The sequence below is a fragment of the Geotrypetes seraphini genome, chromosome 12 (genome assembly GCF_902459505.1).
Source record: "Geotrypetes seraphini chromosome 12, aGeoSer1.1, whole genome shotgun sequence".
Lineage (NCBI taxonomy): Eukaryota > Metazoa > Chordata > Amphibia > Gymnophiona > Dermophiidae > Geotrypetes > Geotrypetes seraphini.
In genome coordinates, this window is record NC_047095.1 from 14,097,994 (window position 1) to 14,122,489 (window position 24,496).

Genomic DNA, 24,496 nt, shown 5'->3' on the forward strand with positions numbered 1-24,496 from the left:
CAAATGTTAAAAATAAATTTTAAAAAACAAACAGGAGTCTAAGGAAAACCATCTTGACTCAGCTCAAAAATTATATTTTGCTTTATGTTGCATGTATCAATAGTTTTTTATTTCATGTTAACATAATGAAAGTCCTCACAACTAAAATAAGGCTCTAGATTACTAAATTAGAAAATGCTTATCTGTAAAAACTGTAAAAGGTATTACTTCTATAAAACCCAAGGACATTGCTAGTTAAAAAATTAAGATCTGTTCTCCGGATAAGGCTGGAGGAGGAGATAATCTAAAATGGCGATCTGAAGGAGCTGTACTGAACACTCCTGAATTTTCCGATGGTTAACGGAAATCTAAAACCCGGGTTTTTCCCTCTGAACCCAGGTCATAACCACAATTACCTGGCCAGATGGATGCGTTCATCGAGTGCGGGCCTAAACCAGAGCCGGATGAGAAAACCTCGGCGGGAAAGGGAGAGACATCCAACTTCCTTTGAGGTGGCCAGCCTCTCTCTGAGGAGTAAAGAACGCCAGCGCAGCCACTCCCTAGACCAGTGTTGCAGTACACTGTGGTCGAGGGGAGTTTAGTGGCACTTTCTGAAGAGGAGGAGGAAGAACTAGCGCTACGGAGGATAACAACCACTTCAGGACTACAACAGCCGCTGCGAAGGAACTTGGAATCTGTAGGGGATCTGTACTATGAAACTCAAGGAAATTTAAATTTATTCTTTTACAAAAGCTCCCAGTTGTAGACTTAAATTCTATCTGGGAAGCAATTTCAAATTTACAAACTTCCCTGGGAACTCAATTACAAACATTAACATCTTACTGTTCTGGGATACTTTCGGATATTACAACAGAGAGTGGGCAAATTAGAGAAACAATCTTTAGATCAGGAAAAAAAGCTGGAAATTATGGGAGCACAAAATCAGCTGCTTATAAAAGAAAAATGGAAATATTAATTTCAAGTTAGAAATGCTGGAAAATATAACAAGGAGACAAAATTTGAGTAATTCTTTTTCCCAAATCACCTGTAGTTCCTGTATTGGAAATGTTTAAACGCTACCTTTTGGAGATTTTAAAAGTTCCGCAAAACTCATTTCCATCTATTTCAAAAATATATTATATCTCCATGGGGAAGAAGAAAACTTCAGAAGATCAGCAAGAACCTGTAATGGATGTACTGGATGTGACAAATTTATTAGAAACATCAGAGACAGAACAGATAAGCGCTTTAGATTTAGATAGAGAATGGCTTTTGAAGATGTTTTTTTAAGTATTAAGATGTAATGTTTCTGAATCATAAAATTAGGATGTACCCCAGGTTTTAAAATTGGGTGCAACATTTGTATTTTGATTTCCATGTAAATGTTTGATCAGCTTTAAAGGAGTTAGATATATTTTCTTTGATTCTTCGCAGTTATCTAGATTTATTATAGATAAAGAGGTTAGGACAGTTAGTACCCCTATAAAGAAATAAGAATAAGCGCTCACAGTTAATACATTAGGTCCACTTAAGATTTTCCATTTATATTGCCTATGAATTAATTTTCTTTGAATTATGCTCTGATTATGAAACTCCTTCTCCAATATTGTATACTAACAAACAGTTAAAAGAAAAATGCTTATTTTCCTTTTTCTGTTTCCAATAATTATGGATACTGTTGATTTCAATATGATTGTTGTCTATCATAAAAAATGTGAAATTCAATAAAGAATAATAATTTTTTTAAAAATTAAGATCCTGGTGCTTTCCAAAAAGGCAGCTTTGATTTTTGCTACACTGGTATACTTTTCACATGTGCTTTCTCCTTTAGACAGTTTAAACCCCCCCCCCCAAAAAAAAAAAACCAAACCATACTGCATTGCATTTTTTTTTATACTTACATAATCAGTGCTACATATTTTAAAAATCCTGTTTCAAATGCCTTATATCCCCCTATCCCTGGAACAGAGTTACAAAATACTCATAGTTGTGCACGCCATCTATGTATCATGTGTTACAAAGAAAAAAAGCACAATACCCCCGGGTGCAATACTACAGTATAGGAAAAGCAAAATTGAGGATTCCTTTTAAATTATTAGAAAAACCACAAAGAAAGATTAGGTTCTTACCTTAATCTTCTTTCCTGTAGATGGGAGCAGAGGTCCTGAACAGATGAGTAGTCATCCTCAAACTGGAGTTTGCAGAAGATGTCAATCATTTTCTTCAGTTCCGCCTCCTTCTCCAGTGGGCTTTGCTGTAGCCCTTCAAAGCAATCTAAAATCCTAGAAAGAATACACAGAAAAGGAGTTCGGGGAAACACCCAAGTAATAATTACGGCTCTGTTCTGCTCTGTAAAGACCATGCATAAACCGCATGAATTAAACATTTGAATGAAAACCAAGGTGGAATAAAAACAAGCCCCCTTCCTGAGTACAACCTGCACTAAAAGTTAAGAATTTCTTGACAATTCTTGTTTGTCCCTTGAACTTCAGAAGCCTCATCATTCTGTGATGATGCTTGATAGGGAAATGCAAACCTGTTAGACACACCTGTCTGAGACAAACAGCCCACTACAATAAAATACTCTTCAGAAACAGCAAGCAGGCAAAGTAATATCGGATGAGCGAGCTTGAGGACCTCTTCTTCTGTCTACAGGAAAGAAAATTATCTTTCCAGTGCAATGGGCGCAAAGGTCCTAAACATATAAGACATATTTAAGCAGTCCCTAGAGTCGGGGGCGAGGCAGATGAGCCTGCTGCCAACATTGAGAACCCAAAAGCTGTATCCAGGCAAGCTGCTACATCAACCCTGTAAAACTTTGTGAAAGTATGGAGAGTGGACCGTGTTGCTTCCCTACAAATCTCTTTGAGCGAAACTATCCAGGAAACTACCACACTCCTAGTGGAATGTGCTCTTAACATAATCAGGGATTACCTCTCACTTCCGATGTATGTTGAATATATGGCCATGCAAATCCATCTTGAGATGGAAGCCGGCCTCCCTCGCTGACTCGGATTTGTCAAGACAAATAGATGATCAGACACTCAAAATTCATTGGTCACTTTGAGATTTCTAAGAAGTACTCTCCTGACATCCAGCAACTACAGGCTCTTATCTTTTTTCTTGTAGTCATTCGGACTGAATGCAAGCAGACAGACCTCCTGATTAACGTGGAAAGCTGAAACCACCTTAGGCACAAAAGAAGGAACAGTACCCCACCTTCCAAAAACTGGTACAAAGACAAGGCCTGAGGTTCTGAGACCTGTCTCACTAATGTGATGGCCACTAAAACCACCGTTTTCAATGTAAGGTCCATGAACGATGCTCCCTGCAAGGGTTCATACAAAGCCCAACAGAGGGCTTTCAGCACAAGGTTAAGATTCCACATCAGAAAAGGTTATCTCACTGGCGGATGCAGCCACAACGCTCCCTTCAAAAATCTGGAGAAATCCGGGTGAGACACTAAAAGGACCACATCTACTCACACTACAAAACACAAGAGACCTAATGAATATGCATATCACTTCCATTATATGAAAATCTCTCTCATGCATATTCATTAGGGATATCTTGAAAACCTGACTGGCTTGGGGTCCCCCAGGACAGGTTTGGGAACCACTGCTCTAGAGCAATTGGGCCCTGAGAGAGTAGCTTTGGATGAATGGGTAGCTTGATGCTCCTGTCCCTCTGCAGATGTACTAGATCCACATACCAGAGCCATCTCTGCCAATCTGGGGCAACAAGTTATCACAAATCCCAGGTGGGTTGCTATTCTTCGAATGACCCTGGCTATCATGAGCCAAGGGGGAAAAAACATACAGCAAATCTGTCTCAGGCCACTGCTGTACCAAGGTGTCCATGCCTGTGCTTTTAGGTTCGAATCTTCAACTGAAAAACCTCACTGCCTTCTTGTTTGTTGTCACCCTTAAATTGAATGTCAGATGCTTCCATCAATGCACTATGCCGTCAAACACCCTCTTGGACAGAGAGTTCGCTGCGGGATCCAAGGCCTGCTGATTCAAATAGTCAACATGCACATTGTCCACTCTGGCTACCTGAGCAGACGAGAGAACCTGTCAGTGAACTTCTCTCCTTCGAAACAACAAGTGGGTTTCTAGTCTCAAGGTTGCACTCTTGGTGCCTCCCTGCCTGTTGACATATGCTACTGATGTGGCATTGTCTAAAACGACCCTGACTGCTTTGCCCTTCAGGGTGTCCTCCTCCAGTGAAGCTAGAAATTCACCCGGTGCTACAGAGGCAATGACCAATCTTATAGTCTCCATGCAGAAGACAGACACCTTCAGTGCCACACTGACTGACTTTAGGTCCAGTATCAGTCTCCAGTACTCAGAGTCACTTTTAGGCATGACAAAGTATACAGAGTATCCGCCTATGCCCAATTCTCTGTCTGATATGGGTTCTATGGTCTGAATAACTAAGAGCTGCTGCAGGTTGCTCAGACTGAGACCACTTTTTCCAGCTGTCCGTAGAATCCAGGTATAAATCCTGCAAAGGCCGAAAGAACTCAAGCTTGTAGCACTCTTGAATTATGTTCAAGATTGACTGGTCTGAACAAATCCTCATCTAAGCCTCCCAAAAAGCTGATAGATATTGACCTGCCTTCGTTGTTTCTTGGAGGCTGAAGGATGGGAACCAGAGGACTGATGTCACCTCCAAAATCTCTGCCTAGAGTCCCGATAGGATCTTTGTATAGAAGATCTCCCTGAAAACTGGTGAAAACACCGGAAGCCACAAAAATTACTACAACCGGACCCTTTTGCGGTCCTTGGACAACCATTCAGCAAGGACTTAGGACTGCAGTCTGCTACATTGGACATCAAATCGTCAAAACCCTTGTTAAAGAGCATCTGGCCCTTAAACAGTAGCCTGCTCAAGAAGGCTTTGAAGAAGTCCATTCTTCAGATGAAAATAGAGTAAGCTAAAACTTTACTCATTACTCTTGAACATATCATAAAGACCATCTGCCCCATAATCCACTCCTGCCCAAACTAGATGGACACTACGGAAACAAGACAGAAAGAAGATTGATTCATTTGAGCTTTGGTGCTAGAGAAGGATTTTATGCGTGTCGTGGACCACCAGAAGAACTAACAAATCGATTCTGGAAAAGATCAAAACAACAGACATTAAAGTATTCCGAAAAGAAATCAAAACACATCTATTCAAAAAACACCTCCCATCATTCTAACCTCACTCTTATTCGCACTAGCAAATTCTCTCGTGAATACCACCACCACAGTAACACCTAGTCAATTCTTCAAACCATTTCCCCAATACACAGTCAGAAACCTAAACAAGAAATCACCGTCTGTAACCAGAAAACTGCTTCCTTCAATGTTATGTAACTCTCTATTGTATCCTGAATGTATTGTTATTCATCATTGTAACCTGTTATATACTTGCTTCTTTGTTTTGTAATTCTCCTGGAAATGTCCAGACTACTAATTTGTAATCCGCTTAGACCCGCAAGGCACAGGCGGAATAGAAATCACTAATGTAATGTAATGTAATCAAACTGGCTATGCCACTCAAAACCCAATGTATTAAATTACAACTTGTCTTATTTTGGTCACATTGTCAGAAGAGAAAGATCATTGGAGAAGGACATTATGTTGGGAAGATCAAAGGGACCAGATGAAGAGGGCAATCTGCAATCAGATGGCTGGACATGTTAAAAACAACTAAAGGGATAGTGCTAGAAGACCTTACTGAACTAGCACAAAAATCTATCTTTTTTTAGATCTGAAATTCATCAAATCGCTAGGACTCTAGCACGAGTCAATGTCACCTAACTAACCAGCAAGAATGAGTCTGTAGAAAACCCAGATTTAAATCAAATTCACCCTGCTTATAAATAAACTGAATGCCCTTGGTATAGGCCCTAAAATGACTGACTGGGTTAGAAAACTGAAGACAAAGGGTAGTGGTAATTGAGTTCATTCTGAGAAAATGGATATTACTAGTGGTGTGATGCAAAGATTGGTACTTGACCCCTTTTAACATTTTTGCAACCAAAATTGCAGAAGGGCTGTTTGATGAGATTTATCTTTCTGATGGTATGGACAGCATGAGAAGAGATCTAGCAAAGCTTGAAAAAAATGGCCTAGGATTTGGCAGCTAAGGTTTAATGCTTAAAAAGAGCAGTATTATACATTTGAACTAGAAAAACTCAAGAGTTGATCATATCTCATAAGCATCAGGGGATGGGAGGGAACCACAGTTGCTATGTCCCCACCAAAATATTGTGCATGTGATCTGGCATTTACCCCTGGATGTCTTAGCGGTTGTGCCTGCTGCTCTGGCACCTTCTGCTCTGTTTTCTCAGCCTGCTGCCTGATAAGACAACATGAGATAGCGGATAGTAGCAGACATGCATGGCTGAATCCACCACAAAATCTCCTCCAGCCCTTAGAGCAGTAGAACCCCATGATGCATCACACCCTAAAAATGGATGCATACGCCAGAAGGGTAAGACATCTCAGAGGTTTCTATGGCTCTTTAAGATTTCTTGGTGCACATTTTCATTGGTGCCCGGGCCAATCAGGCCTTAGGCTTAGTGGGGATGGGCGGACCTGCTATGCCTAAGGCCTGATTGGTCCAGGCTTCTAGAGCCTGGGCCAATCAGGCCTTAGACTTCGCGGGATGTGCCGGGAAGGAGCGGGCCCGCCTCATTTCAACGAGGCGGGCCTGCCGGCTGGACGGGCAAGACCCGTCTGGCCAACAATTAAGGGTTAGTTTGGTGGGGGGGAGGTTTGGGGGCTGTTAGCGTGGGGGGGAAGGACGGAGGGGGGCATCTTCCGGCAGGAGGGATTGGGCACCCTCCTGCCAGTGATCGGTAGTGGGTGGGGGGCATCTTCGGGCAGGAGGGCTTGGGTACCCTCCTGCCGGCGATCGGTAATGTCGGAGGGGGGGGCATCTTCCGGCAGGAGGGTTTGGGCACTCCCCCTGCCGGCAATCGGACAGGCGGCCGCGGCCGCTATACTTATAGCGGCAGAGAGATCCCTTGCCGTGATAAGTATAGCGGCCGCGTCTACTTACATTGTAGGCCAGCATTTTGCTGGCCTACATTGTAAGCGTCTCTTCCTCTACTAGGGAGACGCGTAGGGCCACCTAGGTTTGCCTAAGGCCCTTAGGCAAGATTAGGCGTCTTGCGGGCCTCCCTAGGCTCCTGGAGGCGCCTTCAATATAGGCGGCCTGCCTAGGGAGCATTTTTTTAAAAAACGTGCATCCCGATTGGCTGATTAGACAGCTGTAGGATACCTACAGCTGCCTAAAATCGGGACGCACTTTGTAGAATCAGGGCCTGTGTGTTCATGTAGGAAGATAATGTCATCATTTCTAAACAGTACCTCCACATACAAATGCAGCTTATCAGGTTTTCAAAAGGTTGGTATTCTATTCAAGTAATATTTCACTTTCAAAACTGGGTATTTGGCTACTCAGATAAGCAAATTAATCTCACTTCCATGTAAAGTGTGTAAGTGGCTCAAGGAAATGAGCTAGCAAATATCCCTGATAAACTAACATGAGTAAAACAAGCTAGTATGGCATTGTGGTCAGAGCAAAGATATGACTCAACTCTTACTGCATGATCTTAGCTCAATTAGCATAGCAAGACATTCCTGATAATACAGTTTGCAGTTAGAACAAAAACAAAAAAAGCCCAACATTTTTAATCAATTTATGAAGTTGCTCAAAGGGGAAACGCACACTAAAACAAACTGAAGAGGAAAAAAAAGGAGAGAAGCAACTGGTTCACATCTTCACAAGTAAGAAGAGTAAAACCAACCAAGGCAAAAAACGGGAGAGAATGTCAAACTAATGAAGGCAGTAAAAACAAATCATGATCCAAATTAAAAGTTACCTTAATTGATCCTTATATGAGGAGGAAGTAGGAAATGTTTCAAAAACATTTTCTAACTAGAGGGGACATAATACTTCCTTGGAAAGAAACTTAGTGGGGAGGGGGAAGAGATATCCACTTCCAAGATTCCAGGTCTTAGTTGAAAAAAGGCCTTCCTACAACAATGTATAGCTCTGGCCACAGCTATTTTTCTTGCAAAACATAATTTCAATTTAAGCATTTTCTCAAATTCCAAATGAAAAACTGTAGCATATATAGTTACATCCTGGGACTCCATCCTGCCACAAGGCTCCCCACTCTCCCCCCATCCTACTCAATCTTTTCATGAGCTCTCTAGGTAACATCAAATTTGAAAACGAAAGCATAATGTCATACGCAGATGACATTTTTCTCCTTACTCCCATAACCAAAAATCAATCAGACTTACCCAACAAAATCTCACACAATATAGAAAAAATCCAAAATTGAGCAACAACCAACAAACTGAAGCTAAACACAACTAAAATCAAAGTTCTATACTTCCACACGGCCCAGCAAACAGCACCTACAAGCATCACCCTTCGATCAGGCAAAACCCTCTCCATAGATGAGTCCTCCAAAATCCTAGGTTGCATACTGAACTCCACTCTAACCATGAAACCCCAAAATATCTAGTCGCTGAAAGAAATCCCTCTACACCTGAGACAATTAAGACTAATCAGACCTTACTTTCACCAACACCACTTTGCCTTAATCGTACAACTGATAATCCTACTACAACTGGACTATTGTAACTCCATCTACATGGGAATCAACACTGCTCTAATTCACAAACTGCAACTCATCCAAAACACTGCCGTAAGACTTATCTTCAACCTGAGAAAATATGACTCAGTCACAACCTTCATCAAACAAATGCACTGGCTACCCATCCCATCATGAACAACATTCAAAATATCTTGCATCATTCACTGCATACTTTATGGAAACTCTGCGGCCCCACTCATCCAACTCTTCTCAATAGCATGGTCTACTTCACGCAGAACCCTCAACCGGATGCTACTAAATCTCCCATCCACTAAAGATCTTCACTATAAACGAGTTTTCCACTCCATGCTTACCTTCCTAGGAGTCAAAACTTGGAATGGCTTTACATAAAAAACAAGAACTGAACCGTGCCACATCATCTTCTGATGAAAACTGAAAACCCATCTGTTCAATACTTAATCTCCTTTACTCTCTCTTCTCTCTCTTTCCCCTCCTCCTCTGTCCCCTCTTTCTCTCCCTTACCTATCCACCTCCTCTCTCTCCCTCCTCTTTCTCTCCCCTCTTACCTCTCTTTACAGTCACCTTGAGCCTGTATAGGTATGAGCGACGCACAAATAGAAGATTAAATTAGACTATGCCTAAAATTCTAAGTTACTCACAGATGTTAAATGATCAAATCCCTCTCCCTCACCTCATTGCTAGGTAAATACAAATTAACAGCCAAGGAATCTACTTGATTGTAGTTTAAAACCTCCCTCAGATTTTAAAGAGCTCAAGGAGAGATTGCTAAATTTCCCTTGTACTTAGATCTGCTACCTTGATTTTGCATATGTTCCAATTAATTATAGATCAAACTACCCTTGACAATGAAAAATGAAGATGGATGGTTAGTCAGTCCTAAAATCAAGATACAATAAGGCATACTCCAGGGACAGAAGAGTGGAAGAATCTGCTCCTATGTTTCTATACTGCATATGTTGAATTCCCTTCCCCTATAGAAATGTACCTGGCCATTTAAATGCATCTCTTCCCCTGTACCCAAATTTGGCCCAATTCCACTAAGTTTTAAGACATATTTTGATCCCTTAAATATAAATTTGTTTCCAACATTCAGTTAGGTTAGGCCATTTTTATTATTTCCTTTAGTCACAAGATCTACTGTGCCTTTTCTGTTAAATGGATATATGGGGCTGCCAAATTCAAGTTTTATCCAATTATATCATTATATTTTGCATTTGTTCAGGTTTCTTTATTCAATCTTCTGGAAAGATAAGATATAAAATGAAATAAACAGAGCAAAACAGCTTGATTTTAGATGTTGCCTAATAAACAAACCACAAGAGGAAATGCCTAAACTCTCCGACTTAAATGTCTCAGAAGTCACATGGATGAAAATCTCAGTTTATTCAACCTTCTGTAGCATGCAGATGTTTTGACTACTTCCAGAAGCAAGGTGCAGTGAAATTCTTCTTCTTCATCTTTAAGCTGGGTTGGTATCCTTGATTTCACACTGTCTATTCAATTTGTGCATTAAAAAATAGCTACCATAATATTCAGAGCAAAACTAGCTGGAAGGAAAAGAAATAATTCAAACCAGGGAAAGAGAGACTACAATCCATCTAACTAAAATCAAGATGTGTCCCAGAATACAAAAAAAACTTAAAAACTAAAAAGTATTTAAAAACAGCTACCATGGGAAATTTAAGAAAAAGAGTGAATTATGCTTAAGGTAAAAAAAAAAAAAAAAAAATCAGCTGCCAATATTAAGCAGAACTTAAGAGGATTGTGCCACTGAATATCAGCACTATTCTTCCATTTACAATGTGAGCGAGAGAGAGGCATTCTGAGGGCAGATTCAGGGAGCAGTTGGCAGCTATGAAAACGCCAGCCAATGTTTAATGCTGGTGCCCACATTTAAAAAAACAACAGCTAACTTTTGTTCCTTAGCTATCCAGGTGCCAGCAATGAATATTGGATGGAACCTATATAGCTTCTAGGTAGCAGCTGACACTGTTGGATGCACCCCCTCCCCTGCCTATTCTAACCCACAAGATCAGCGCCCTACCCAATATAAATAATCCCCACCCTTCCTGGAGATTACCTATATATACCGTGTTATCAACAAGGGATGCAAGAGAAAAAAGAACAAAGAACCGGCGTGGCTCACTGTAGAGGTTAAGGAAGTGATCAGAGACAAGAAAACTTTGTTAAAGGAATGGAAAAAGTCAAAAACTGGAATAAGCACAAAAAACATCAACGCAGGTGCCATATGGTGGTAAAAGGGGTCAAAAGAGACTAAGAGGAAAAAATAGCCAAGGAGGTGAAAAACTTCAAGCTGTTCTTTCTATATATTAAGGGGAAATGACCCACAAAGGAAGCGGTGGAACCGTTGGATGATCGTGGAATGAAGGGAGTGCTAACGGAGGACAAAGCAATGGCCGACAAACTGAACACATTTTTTGCGTCTGTATTTACCGAAGAGGATATACACAGCATACCGGAATCCATCAGGCTATATGCTGGAAACGAAGACGGGAAACTGACAGGGTTGAAGTTCAGTCTAGAAGAGGTATGCAGGCAGACAGATAGGCTTTAGAGCGATAAATCCGAAGGACCGGATGGCATCCATCCAAGGGTCATCAAGGAACTGAAAGGGACTATAGTTGAACTGCTTCAACTAGTAGCCAACCTGTCGATCAAATCGGAAAAGATTCCGGAGGACTGGAAGGTGGCGAATATTACACCGATCTTCCAAGAAAGGGTTGAGGGGGGATCCGGGGAACTACAAACCGCTGAGTCTGACCTCGGTACCGGGAAAGATGGTAGAGGCGCTGATAAAGGACCGCATCATTGATCACCTTGACAGACACAGGCTGATGAGGACCAGCCAGCACGGTTTCAGCAAAGACAGATCTTGTTTGATGAACTTGCTGCACTTCTTTGAGGGAGTAAACAGACAGATAGACAAGGGCGACCCGGCTGACACTGTATATCTGGATTTTCAGAAGGCGTTCGACAAGGTTCCACATGAATGACTACTTCGGAAAATTGCAAGCCATAGAATCGAGAGTGAAATACTTAATATGGATTAAAAATTGGCCGGAGCATAGGAAACAGAGTGGGGGTAAATGGACAATATTCAGACTGGAAGAACGTCACCAGTGGGATGCCGCAGGGCTCGGTGCTTGGACCCATGCTCTTCAATATATTTATAAACGATCTGGACATTAGTACGACGAGTGAGGTGATTAAATTTGCAGACGATACAAAGTTATTTGATTAGTGAAGACACAGGGGGATTGTGAAGATCTGCAACGTGACATAATCAGGCTCAAGAAATGGGCATCGACATGGCAGATGAAGTTCAATGTGGATAAGTGTAAAGTGATGCATGTCGGTAACAAAAATCCCATGCACGAATACAGGATGTCCGGGGCAGTACTTGGAGACACCTCCCAGGAAAGAGACTTGGGAGTTCTGATCGACAAGTCGATGAAGCCGTCCATGCAATGCACAGCGGCAGCGAAAAGGGCAAACAGAATGCTAGGAATGATAAAGAAGGGGATCACGAACAGATTGGAGAAGGTTATCATGCCGCTGTACCGGGCCATGGTGTACTGGAGTACTGCGTCCAGCACTGGTCACCGTACATGAAGGAGGACACGGTACTACTCGAAAGGGTCCAGAGAAGAGCGACTAAAGTGGTTAAGGGACTGGAGGAGTTGCCGTACAGCGAGAGATTAGAGAAACTGGGCCTCTTGTCCCTCGAAAAGAGGAGAATGAGAGGGGACATGATCGAAACATTCAAGATACTGAAGGGAATAGACTTAGTACATAAAGACAGGTTGTTCACCCTCTCCAAGGAAGGAAGAACGAAAGGGCACTCTCTAAAGTTGAAAGGGGATAGATTCCGTACGAATGTAAGGAAGTTCTTCTTCACCCAGAGAGTGGTAGAAAACTGGAATGCTCTTACAGAGTCTGTCATAGGGGAAAACACCTTCCAGGGATTAAAGACAAAGTTGGACAAGTTCCTGCTCAGCTGGAAAATACGCAGGTGAGGCTGGGCTCATTTAGAGCACTGGTCTCTGACCTAGGGGCCGCTGCGTGAGCGGACTGCTGGGCACGATTGACCACTGGTCTGACCCAGCAGCGGCAATTCTTATGTTTTTATGTATCCTGAGCAGGACCAATTTCCCATATATAAAAGGCTGACTTCTAGTGGCAGCACTATGAGATTACTACCAGAGATCACAGCAGCCATTTTAAAACATGGAGCTGCTAATGCAGGTATAAATTGGGATCGCTCCTACCCAAGATACTCTCCTGGACCACCAGGGATACAGGCAGATACTGAAGGGGGAAGGGCTCAGATATCTAAATCAGGTATGGGGGAAGGGGGAATAGAGAGGCATTTATATAGGTTCAAATTGATATTCAGCTGGGACTTGTCTAAGTATCTTATGTGGGTTCGGCTAAATATTAGCCACATTCATTGCAGCAGTTTGGTCAGACCCAGATATTCAATGCCAGCACCTAGACAGGGCCTGGTATCGAATATCCATGTCTAACTTAGCCAGCAATGATCAGCATTTAAATACATGCTGACTGCCACTGGCTGAATATTGACTGGTAAGTGATTTCATTACCTCAAAGTGATATTCCTTCATACACCAATTGTTTTACTATATAAGCAAAAGTTTATCTTGAGACATACCTTGCTCCTATAAGTAGGGCGATAAGCATTGAGCAGATAGGATCTGCTATCATTAGACCATACTTCTGCATAAGAAATGCAGATATGATTACGCCAACACTGCCAAGCGTATCTGCAACAATATGCAAATACACACCTAGACACAAAACACAGAAAACATATCGTTAGTGAATATTCATCCTACAGTTCAAAGAAGCCATTCCATTATGAAAATAAAAGTATACAAGTTAAATAAATTGGCTCCTAAACCATGCATTTCCCACTTCTGTGAAAAACTCTTCTGGGTGAAAAAGCTTCAGGCAAATTTGTGCTTTTTCAGGTCTAAAATTTTAAATATTTAAATATAGAATTTCAGGTTGAATGAGGTGTGACAGGATTTAGAAGTAAGTATGTAGAGTTTAGTATAGCAAGAGAGACTGGCATTTCCTTTTACATTGTCAGTTCCAATTCTGATGAATTAGAACTAGTTTGTAATTATTAGCATTATTTCAATTTGCCAGGCACTAGTGACCTGGATTGTCCACCGTGAGAACAGGCTTGATGGACCATTGGTCTGACCCAGTAAGGCTATTCTTATGTTCTTATGAGCGTGTACCTATCCTATTTTATGATGGATTTCCTTTCTGACTTTTACATTTCTATTTAATTAAATTTTATTCACTGCTTTGATTTGTTTATACAAAAAAGGTGGTATAGAAAAATTCAATAAATCATATACAGCATCCAAAACATACACCAGCTCCTAGACAAATTTCCAACAAATGTTATAGCTATACAGTGTACGATCCAGAGAGCACCAGCTCTAGAAACCAATGAATGGAAAACATGAGCCCATAATTGTCATCCAAACACTCTTGCCTTTCCATACACGGTAATTATTTTAAAAATAAAGTATAAACCAAAATCCCCAAAATCATGGCGTAAGCATCAGTCAAACAGTAGAAAGTGTGGAAAAAGGGAAAAAGTGGCTGCAACACCAGTCTAGTGAACACTGGACAGTTTTGGATCTTCTCTGCTAAGCAAAGAAAGGAGGTTTGCTGGAACTTCACCAGTCCTCAAAAAGATGCCAAATACCGACATAAGCTTGAGAAGTAGAAAGCCTCCGAGACCCTAAGAGAGTGGAGATCACCTTCTTCCTTCTTCCACACGAGGGCAGTCCTTAGCTTCCTCTTCAAAGTGTAAAACAGAAGACACATGAAATATGAGCTCATGCAACTCTTTCCAGTGAAAAATACGCACCGACACATCCTCGCCAACCGGCGCCTCCAAAAAGCTCCATCCAGCACTACTGAACCCCCCTAACAGATCTGGAAAGTCCTCATTCAGAGAACACGGATCAGCCAAAAAGGAATCCTCAACCCAAGACACCCGCAGCCGCTTGGACAATGGCTAAGGGGGCTGGAAAGAGTCAGCCATGGCAGGAGACTGAACGGGGGCGGCTGTGGAAGGGGAAAATACCTCCAGACGACTCTAGAACCAAAGCAGGACCCCCATCCGCCTGTAAATAAGCCTTGTACATGGCCAACATAAAATCAGGGCCAAACAACCCTGGCGGCAAGCCAGAAATTATAGTGGGAGCAGAAGACACATTACAAAACAGGAAGGTTACCTGAGGCCATGGGAGCTGTTAGCGTTAAATGAGGTTTGGGGGCAAAATGGATGAGTTTCCCCCCAAAACTGAGGGAAGGGCTATTGCTAAACTGTTACCTGAAAACAAACGCGGCACTCACTGCAACAGAAACACCGCTAGCAGACCCAGCCGCAGTGACGAGGGAATCCCGAATCCACCAGCCGCCAAGGAACCCCCGATGTAGGTGGCAGGAGAGGCCCAGACGTCACCAGTACCTCCCGTCGAGCAGTGCACGCGTGAAGGGGATCCTTGACACACCGACACTAGAAGCCGGGTCACCCTCAAGGCGGCCGGAACATTTCATGCATCTGCCAGCCACATCCAGCGCTCAGCACCCACATTAAAAAAAAAAAAATCTCGCTTGCTCTGCTTTTTAGAAGCGCTCATACTGAATGTGCCAAAAACCCGAGCACAACGTCGTACAAAAACAGAAGCCTCAGGACCACTTAATGCTCCGTTTATTTCTTGCGGCTTTTTTTGTGTACAAACTTCTCACAGCTCACCAACTGTCTCAAGTTAGAGCAGACCCCAAAATACACTCTAAACTGTAGTCAATGCTGGTATCGATGGCAAGGCATACAGTTAAGGCTCCTCTAAACACAGAAAATCTGGTGAGGTGGGGCAAAAGGAAGAGGGGCTCAACCCTTTTGAGTGTGGCTCCCCCAAGGTTGGTAAGACCCCCCCCCCCAAGCTCTATCCAGACAGCAAAAGGGATCAGAAAAATTTCCTAACCAGATCCAAGAAGCCTAAAACAGACTGCACAATCTTACCACTCCACCTGCTGGAGACTGAGAAAAGATTGAGAGTAATAGGGACTGCACAGCCTACTTGTACTGCATCCAAAAGTCAATGTCTCAGTCTCCACTTGTTGGCAGAGGAGCGTAAACATATCAGTTTCTGGGTACACTGTCAAAAGTGCACCAGACGCCGACAATCCCTCGGCGACATCTGCACGCAGGACAAATGAACACCACCGCTTCCGCTGCTTTGAGGTCTTCCCGTTAGCGCTGTGAGTGGGGGTGTAGGTGGGGAACCACCCTCAGTAAGCTTACAAGTCTTCACGCACCTGTTGGGGAGAGGTTTGGGGGAAATCCCCCCCCCCCCAGTACACTGAAATCTCCTATTGTCCTTCCAGTTTTCACTCTTCGGGAGTTTTCACACACACACTACCCCAACGGGAGAGCGAGGACTTCTAAGTTTAGTAGGGGGGTTCCCACACACACACACCCCTCAGAGCGCAAACGGGAAGGCTTGAAAGGCGGCGCACATCTGTCCTCATACACCCTTCACAGCACAAACAGGAAGGCCTGAAAGGCGATGAACATCTGTCCTGCATGCAAATGTCGCCGCAGGATTGTCGGTGTGCCAATGTCTGGCGCGCTTTTGACTTGCCACCCCGTTTCTGTGCCTGTCTGGAAGGACGCTAAAGAATCAGGAAATCCCACCCAATATTTCCTTTCTGCCTCTTAAATTTTCACCTGGTACAACTTTGTATTTCTCAGACTTTTTTCCCCATTGTCTTTGGTCCCTCTTCTCAGGTATTCCTACCGCTTTATGTTCACTAAACAATGACTAAAACAGCCATTTCCAACCCTGTCTTCAGGGCACTCTCAGACTCTCATTGGATTTTCAAGACATTCACAATAAATATTCATCACAGGTCAAGAATTTCAGAGTACTGCTAGACTCATCATTCACTCTGATCCTGCAAATTCAAACAATATTTAAAAATTGTCTCCATCATCTTCAGTAGCTGCAAAATCTCTCTCCATATGTTGAAAAAGATAAGTCTGGCCACAGTGGTCCATGCCATGATAAAATTTATTTAATTGGTTTTCTATCCCATTGTCCATTATGACTAGACTATTGAGGTGCCCTGTACACAGGTCTAAACAAAAAGAGTTTTTTGCATCAGCAGCAACTGCAAGAGGCGTGACCACATCACACCCTTCCTGCACAAACTACATTGGCTACAGTAACCTTACAGAGCTAAATTTAAATCAGTGCTTGATTTTTAAGCTCCTCAGATAAAATAGGTCAGAATATTTAAAGAACAAGATAGCTTTTTATACATCATTGAAACCTCAGAGGTCCTCTCAAGGAGCATCATTATCTCTACCCACATCAAAAGAAAATGTACAATGTGAAACCTGCCAGCAAGCCTTCTCAGGAATGCCCCCCCCCCCATGCTCTGAAATTTACTCCCAGAGGGGCTACGTCTAACTCTAGATTACTTCTACTTCAGGAAGCAGCTAAAAGCCAGGCTCTTCATCCAAGCCTTTAACACCTAGGGTGGCTGACTATACACTTCCCCCTCCCTATTCACGGTTTCAATTATTCACATTTTTTTCCCCAGGCCCCCGCCCCCCCGAGAATCGCTTATTGGCAGCCCACATAAAAAAAAACGGCCCTGGGACTTGGATCGGGGCGAGGAGAGAGGCGATCAGAGGAGGAGGAGGGAGGCGATCGGAGTAGGAGGAGGGAGGCGATCAGAAGCGGAGGAGGTGAGCAGCTGCCCCAGGAGCTACAATGGGAGTTCCTGTTGTAGTCTTGCGAGACCACGGGAACTCACAGCACAGTCCTGCACGGGGCAGGAGTGTAGGAAGATCGCTCCTGCCCCTCGTCACCACTAGACCACCAGGTAAGGTCCGGGGGTTAGAGGCAGAGCCAGTCCAAAAGTTATTCATAAATTTTCCCTATCCACGGGCCGGCTATGCTCCTAACCCCCGCGAATAGGGAGGGAGAAGTGTACACTCATTCTGTACCAGGACAAGCTAGCCACACATACTAACTAAATCAGCTCCTTATACCTTGTTAAGGTTGAGGTTGTTAAGGGGAGGTTGAGGGGTGGTAGATTCAAAGGCAAGGTTAGGAAATTCTACTTTACAGAGAGGGTGGTGGATGCCTGGAATGCGCTTCCGAGAGTAAAACTGTGACTGAGTTCAAAGAAGCGTGGGATGAACAGAGGATCTAGAATCTGAAAATAATATTAAATATTGAAATAAGGCCAGTACTGGGCAGACTTGCACGGTCTGTGTCTTTATATGGCCGTTTGGGGGAGGATGGGCTGGGGAGGGCTTCAATGGCTGGGAGGGTGTAGATGGGCTGGAGTAGGTTTTGACGGAGATTTCGGCTGTTGGAACCCAAGCACAGTACTGGGTAGAGCTTTGGATTATTGCCCAGAAATAGCCAAGAAGAAAAAATTTAAAAAATTTAAATTGAATCAGGTTGGGCAAACTGGATAGACCATTCGGGTCTTTATCTGCCGTCATCTACTATGTTACTATGTTAACTGTATAAACAGCTTGCCTTGAGTTTAGCCTCCCATCTATTTATCCCAAAGCACTCTGTATACCCATCTAATATTTGAATTTGATCTTTCGGCTATAGGATAAGCTCGTATTATAGAAAAGCATTAGCATTATATCTGTTATTTGAATGTTCTGATTTGTGCTTATTAGATGCTTTATAAGTATTATGCCTCCCTTTTAGTTTGTAAGAACATAAGAATAGCCTTACTGGGTCAGACCAAAGGTCCACCTAGCTCAGTATCTCATCTTCATGGAGGCCAATCCAAGTCACAAGTACCTAGCAAAAACCTAAATAATAGTAGCATTCCATGCCACCAACCCAGGGCAAGCAGTGGCTTCTCCCATGTCTGTCTCAACAGCAGTAATAGACTTTTCGAAACCATTTTTAAAACCAGCTACATTAACTACTCTTACCACATCCTCTGGCAACGCGTTCCAGAGTTTAACTATTCTCCGAGTGAAAAAATATTTCCTCCCATTGGTTTTAAAAGTATTACTCTGTAGCTTCATTGAATAATCTTTGTAAATTTCGATGCAGTAAAAAAAAAAAAAATAAATTGATCCACTTGTACCAGTTCTATACCACTCCGGATTTTGTAGACTTCAATCGTATCTCCCTTCAGCCGTCTCTTTTTCAGTGCTGTTAATATTTCTGAAACTGTTTCATGGTGTCCTGTTAAGTTTCAGTTTACTGAATTTAACTCCACCTCATTCACTTTATCTGTGTTTATATTTGATGATCTTTTACTACTGTTATGCTGTTAACAAAATTATAAGTTTTATTTTGAATTATACCTGCTGTGCACCACCTTGGGTGAATCTCTTCAGTTAATAAATCTCAATAAATGAATGAGTTAGATTTGCTAGTGACTGAGGCAATGAATGCAAATATCTCATATGCCTATTCATTGTAGATATCCTAAAAGCCCAAGTGTGCCCCGAGGACTGGGTTGGGAATGGCTGTTATAAAACCAAAATAAAGCTATCTGGGAATTTTGTTCTATACAATAGTATTGCTGGATTGGAAATTTGAGGTATTTCTATTGTGAGCAATGAACACTAATCAATTAGCACAAAAAAAAACCCACTAAGAAATGAAAACAACCATGTAATTAAAAAAACTCCATAAACACAGCAGTATGGATCAAAATTCCTGCTATTAGAAATTACATTTGAAGTACCATATTAATACATGCAGAAAGTGATTGGTCAATATAACACATTGACAAAACCTGAGTGACTGCATTATTCATTTGTGGTAGCCTAGTAAGTGCATCTCCCCATTAAAATAAAATCTTATCATCAGAACTTTGAAAATATTTGGACAGGCTTCCAGCCTGCCCAGTTGGATCTTCAAGACATGTTTGAACAATTTGCATATAAACAGGTTCCCAATGTATGCAAATGTGTCAGGCATATTCACTGCAGATGTCCTTAAACTTAACTGACTGCTGTGCCCAGGAAAGGATTTGGAAACTTAGGGCTCCTTTTACAAAGGTGCGTTACGGCCTTAATGCGTGGAATAGCGCACGCTAAATTGACGCATGCGTTAGACCTTAACGCCAGCATTGAGCTGGCGTTAGTTCTAGAAGCATAGCGCGGGTTTAGCACGCGCTAAAATCCTGCGTGCGCTAAAAACGCTAGCGCACCATAGTAAAAAGGAGCCCTTAATGTTACATGCAGCCAATCTTTTTCTATGTTCAATTACCAGCTTCAGTTTCGTGATTGTTGCTTCTCTAATAGGTCCTTGACAGCTGTTCCTGATCTCTAACTGGTAAAAGCTAGAGGCAGAAAAACCGGGATAAAGAATAAACCACTAATTTGAAAATTGCTCTTTGACAAGACACTGTCATGAGCTCCTGACTTTTTCTGATCCATTTCAACCTATACATAAATGTGTTTATTTTATTTATTTACTGTACTTCTAGTCCGCACTATCCAAAGATCTAGGCGGGTTAACAGGATATACATACACAAAATCAAAACGATAAAATAGAAAAACAAATGAATGCATAAAGAACAGACTATTAAAAATATGTTATGGTAATCATGAAACTGAGTAGACATGAGCAGAAACGGTAATCGGACAGAACCCTCAAATCTCATCTTTACAAACTTGTTCTCAGAAGACCTCTCAATGTTTCTTCTCCAATTAACATTATTTTTTTTGTAATGTTCATAACTGCACATAAAACTAGTTAGGAGCTGACACCACAAGGAGCCATCAGAAACTAGCAGCTTAAACACATAATACTACCCCATCACCACCACTCCACATTAATATGAAACCCAGTTTCATAAACCAAATTTCAGTGTAGTAGGACTTCATTGAGAAACTAAGAATTTTCACTAATTTTCAATTAGTGAACATACCCCAGAAGGTAGAAGAGAAATTTGCAAGCTGCTACCTAAATTCTATAACATTACCTTTTTAGCATGTTATAAATAATTTAAAGAATTAGCTAGAGAAGCAAAGGAAACAGCATACTTTCTAGAATCTGGTTGCCAGATGCTCTGGTATTTTCAGGAGGCTGATCATCTGCAATGAAAGTAATTTTAGTCAAATTATATGAATGGAAATCAAACAGAAAAAAACATATATATTCATGCATAAAGTACATCAGTATACTTTTAAACAAGTATAGAGTGATGCAGGACAAATCAAAGATTTCAATATACAGAACAAATTGTTAGCAATAATTGGGGTAACAGATTAGACTTACCCCCTCTTTTACAAAACTGCGAATGCAATTTCTAGCAAGGGGAGCCACGCTGAATGGCCTGCGCTGCTGCCGACGCTCATAGGAACTCAATGAGCATTCGAGAGCAGCGCGGACCATTCAGCGCTGCTCCCCATGTTAAAACTGCTATCGCAGTTTCATAAAAGGAGGTCTTAGAGTTAGGCAAACCAAAAAGCTACATATATATTCCTCCACCTTACACAGTTTTAACTTCCCCATCAAGTTTGCATCAGCTTACATACGCACTAATATTTTAAGTTCCTTTTTCTCCTAGGGTTTACATGAGAGATTAAGAATATAATTCTCATTAACAACCCCCCTTGGGGTGGGGTGTTTGGGGTTTTTTTTTAAAGGTAGAACATCCCCACACACACACACACAAAAATTGCAGCCTCATTCCTTTATTGGGGTTACTTAGATATGTAGATTTGTAAAATGGCTGCTAACATGGTGGCAAATACACGTGCACTCCTGCCCTCTCTTGTATTTACAAGGAGGCTCTGCATTTACAAAATACCTCCATAACTGAGATGACAATTGAGCCACCAGGTTGAGACATCTCAACATTCTACAGAGAATTAAGGTTAAAAGGTACTAGAAAATTAGTAGTAACTGGATCTAAAGTAACAGCTAATTCCACTAATAGGGAGTCAGAAGAAAACAGGAGAACTAAAATCAGACACATAGTGGCCAAAACAGGGAAAGATTACAGAATATCAGCAATTCTAATCAGACAAAGACTAGCTCCTTGATTGCCACATATTTCAAGACCTAGAATTCTGTTCTACAACAGAGGGAAATAAAAGCAAAATGATAATGTACAATAATTTCAGTATTATGAGGTAAAATCTTGTATGCACTTTTGGTGTCAAAGAACCTCATCCCATGAATCAATAAAGCCAAAGTTACTTAACCTGTAAGCAGGTGTTTTCCCGAGGACAGGTATCCTTACATCAGGGAAAGGCCCAGGTGCAGACGCTACCTTACACGCTGTGACTTCAAGAGGATTTTGGCAGTGGCCCCACTACGCATATGTGAGTGCCTTCTTGCCCGTTACACAAACACAGGACCCTTAGAAACATAAATTAACTAGAAAAGAAGGTAGCCAATATTATGCAGAATTTTAAAAAGGATTTCAGGGTAATACGAGAAATTGCAGACCGGAGAGCCTGACTTCAGTGCTGGACAAAACAGTGAAATCTATTATTAAAAAAATTAACTTATGGAACACGTAGACAAAAAGTTTTATGGGACAGAGTCAACATGGGTTCAGCCAAAGAAGGTTTTGCTGCACCAATTTGCTGCATTTCTTTGAAGGCGTGAATAAAGGAGAGCCAGTTGACAGTATCTAGACTTTCAGAAAACTTTTGACAAAATTCCTCATCAGAGACTTCTGAGAAATTTTTAAGAGAGAGCCATGGGATAAAAGGCAATGTTCTATTGTGGATTAGGAATTGGTTATATGTACAGAAAACAGAGGGTAGGTTTAAAAGGCCATTTTTTCCCAATTGAAGGGGTGAATACTGGCATGCCATAGGGATATGTACCGAGACTGGAAATTGAAACTGTAAAAGATGGTCAAAATATACCATACAAACCAGAAACAAAAAGCACCAAGAGCCTCCAGAAATGGAGATAAACAGCTTATTTATTGTAGGCCCCAATATGGGCCATGTTTCAGTGTACACGTCTGCATCAGAGGTCGTCCAATGTAACAAGCACAAGAATAATTTTCAAGAATGCCCAAAGATAAACAACGGTTACAAAACCAGCAAGCTCCCTAGCCATATCTCCCGAGTATAAACTGCTTCATGATGGCACAAATTTTAAAGCATTTTATGCTCAGGAGATGCAACTAGGAAGCTTGCTGCTTTGTAATTGTTGTGTACAATTCTGCAGGCCGCACCTTCATAAAGAAATAAAAAGGATGGAGTCGGCCCAGAGGAAGGCTACTAAAATGGTATGTGGTCCTTCATCATGAGCGTATGGGGACAGACTTAAGAACTCAATCTGTATACTTTGGAGGAAAGGCGGGAGAGGGGAGATATGATAGAGACGTTAAATACCTATGTAATGTAAATGTGGATGAGTCAAGTCTCTTTCATTTGAAATGAAACTCTGCAATGAGAAGGCATAGGATGAAGTTAAGAGGATGATAGGCTCCGGAGTAATCTAAGGAAATACTTTTTACAGAAAGGGTGTAGATGGAATAGTCTCCCAGAAGAGGCAGTGGAGACAGACTGTGTACGAATTCAAAAGGGCCTGGGATAGGCACGTGGGCTCTTTGGAGAGAGAAAGAGATAATGGTTACTGCGGATAGGCAGACTAGATGGGCCATTTGGCCTTTATCTGCATCATATTTCCTATGTTTCTATGTAAATTCAAAGCGGTCAAGAAAATAACCAGGTAAAAAAGACCATGTAACGATTTAAAACATATACAACCAAACTTAAAACAATATTCTCGATCTCAATTGACAGCCAGTGCAATTTTTTGGTAATATTTTGTTACATGGTCAAATTTTTTTCAGACTGAATATTAAAAACGAACAGCAGTATTTTGAATAACTTGCAACCTTTTGATTTATATAATATATATATACCGCAATACCAGCAAACAGTTCAGAGCAGTTTACAGAGTAAGAGACTGTATACAGATAGCAATATTTTCAAATTTTTCCTGGAAGTGTTTTATGAGTACAGCAAGGCAGAAGTGGAGTCAAAGAAAATTTATCAAAGAGATAAAGTGTTTGATTGACTTCCTAAAAAGTTTAGGTAAGAAAGTGCATTTGAGATAAAGTTGGTTTAAATAGTTATTCCATTTGTCTGCTTGGAATGATAGGTGTTCTATCAAGAAATCTCTTGTAGATACAGCTCTTCAAGGATAGAAAGGCGAACAAGTAGGCACTACGCATGGATTCTAAACAGGACGCCCGGGAAGGGCGACCTATATAGAATCAGGCCTAGGCCCACCCAAAATAACCCAAATCTGTAACCGATGTCCATGGTTACAAGCCAGTTACAGAACCGTGTTACTGTAGACGCAAGGGATCTCCCTGCTGCAAATAAGTTATAGCGGCCATGGCTGCCAGTCCCCCCCCACCCACATACGATCGAGGCAGGAGGTAGCCAACCCCTCCTGCCTGATGGCTGGCACCCATCCCCACGTACGATCGTGGTAGGAAGGTGGTGCCCAATCCCTTCTGCCGGACCTCCCAGTCCCCGAACCCCTCCAATGGAAAAAAAAAAAAAAAAAAAAACAACCTTTCTCGGAACCCCCCCCCCCCCCAAGGCTCACAGAACAAGTCAGATGGACGGACAGGGTCCCTGCACCGGCCGGCCGGCCAGCCGGCCTCCATCCAAATGAGGCGGGCCCCGCCCCTCCCCTGCCAACCTGGTTGATATGGTTGGGGTTTTTAGAAAACCGTAAACCAGTTCAGTACCTATTCAGAAATGCCAATGGAAATCAAGGCATCTAAGCAAAAATATC

The 24,496-nt window shown here is 41.9% G+C and overlaps 1 protein-coding gene across 1 annotated transcript in view; it reads right to left on the reverse strand.

Annotated features, from left to right (window-relative positions):
- The window catches only part of SLC30A7 (solute carrier family 30 member 7), a 76,223-nt gene that overhangs the window by 24,369 nt on the left and 27,358 nt on the right, over window positions 1-24,496 (reverse strand). The window contains 2 exon segments of the mRNA XM_033916825.1: window positions 13,326-13,461; window positions 20,755-20,805. Coding sequence (XP_033772716.1) covers window positions 13,326-13,461; window positions 20,755-20,805 — 187 coding nt within the window.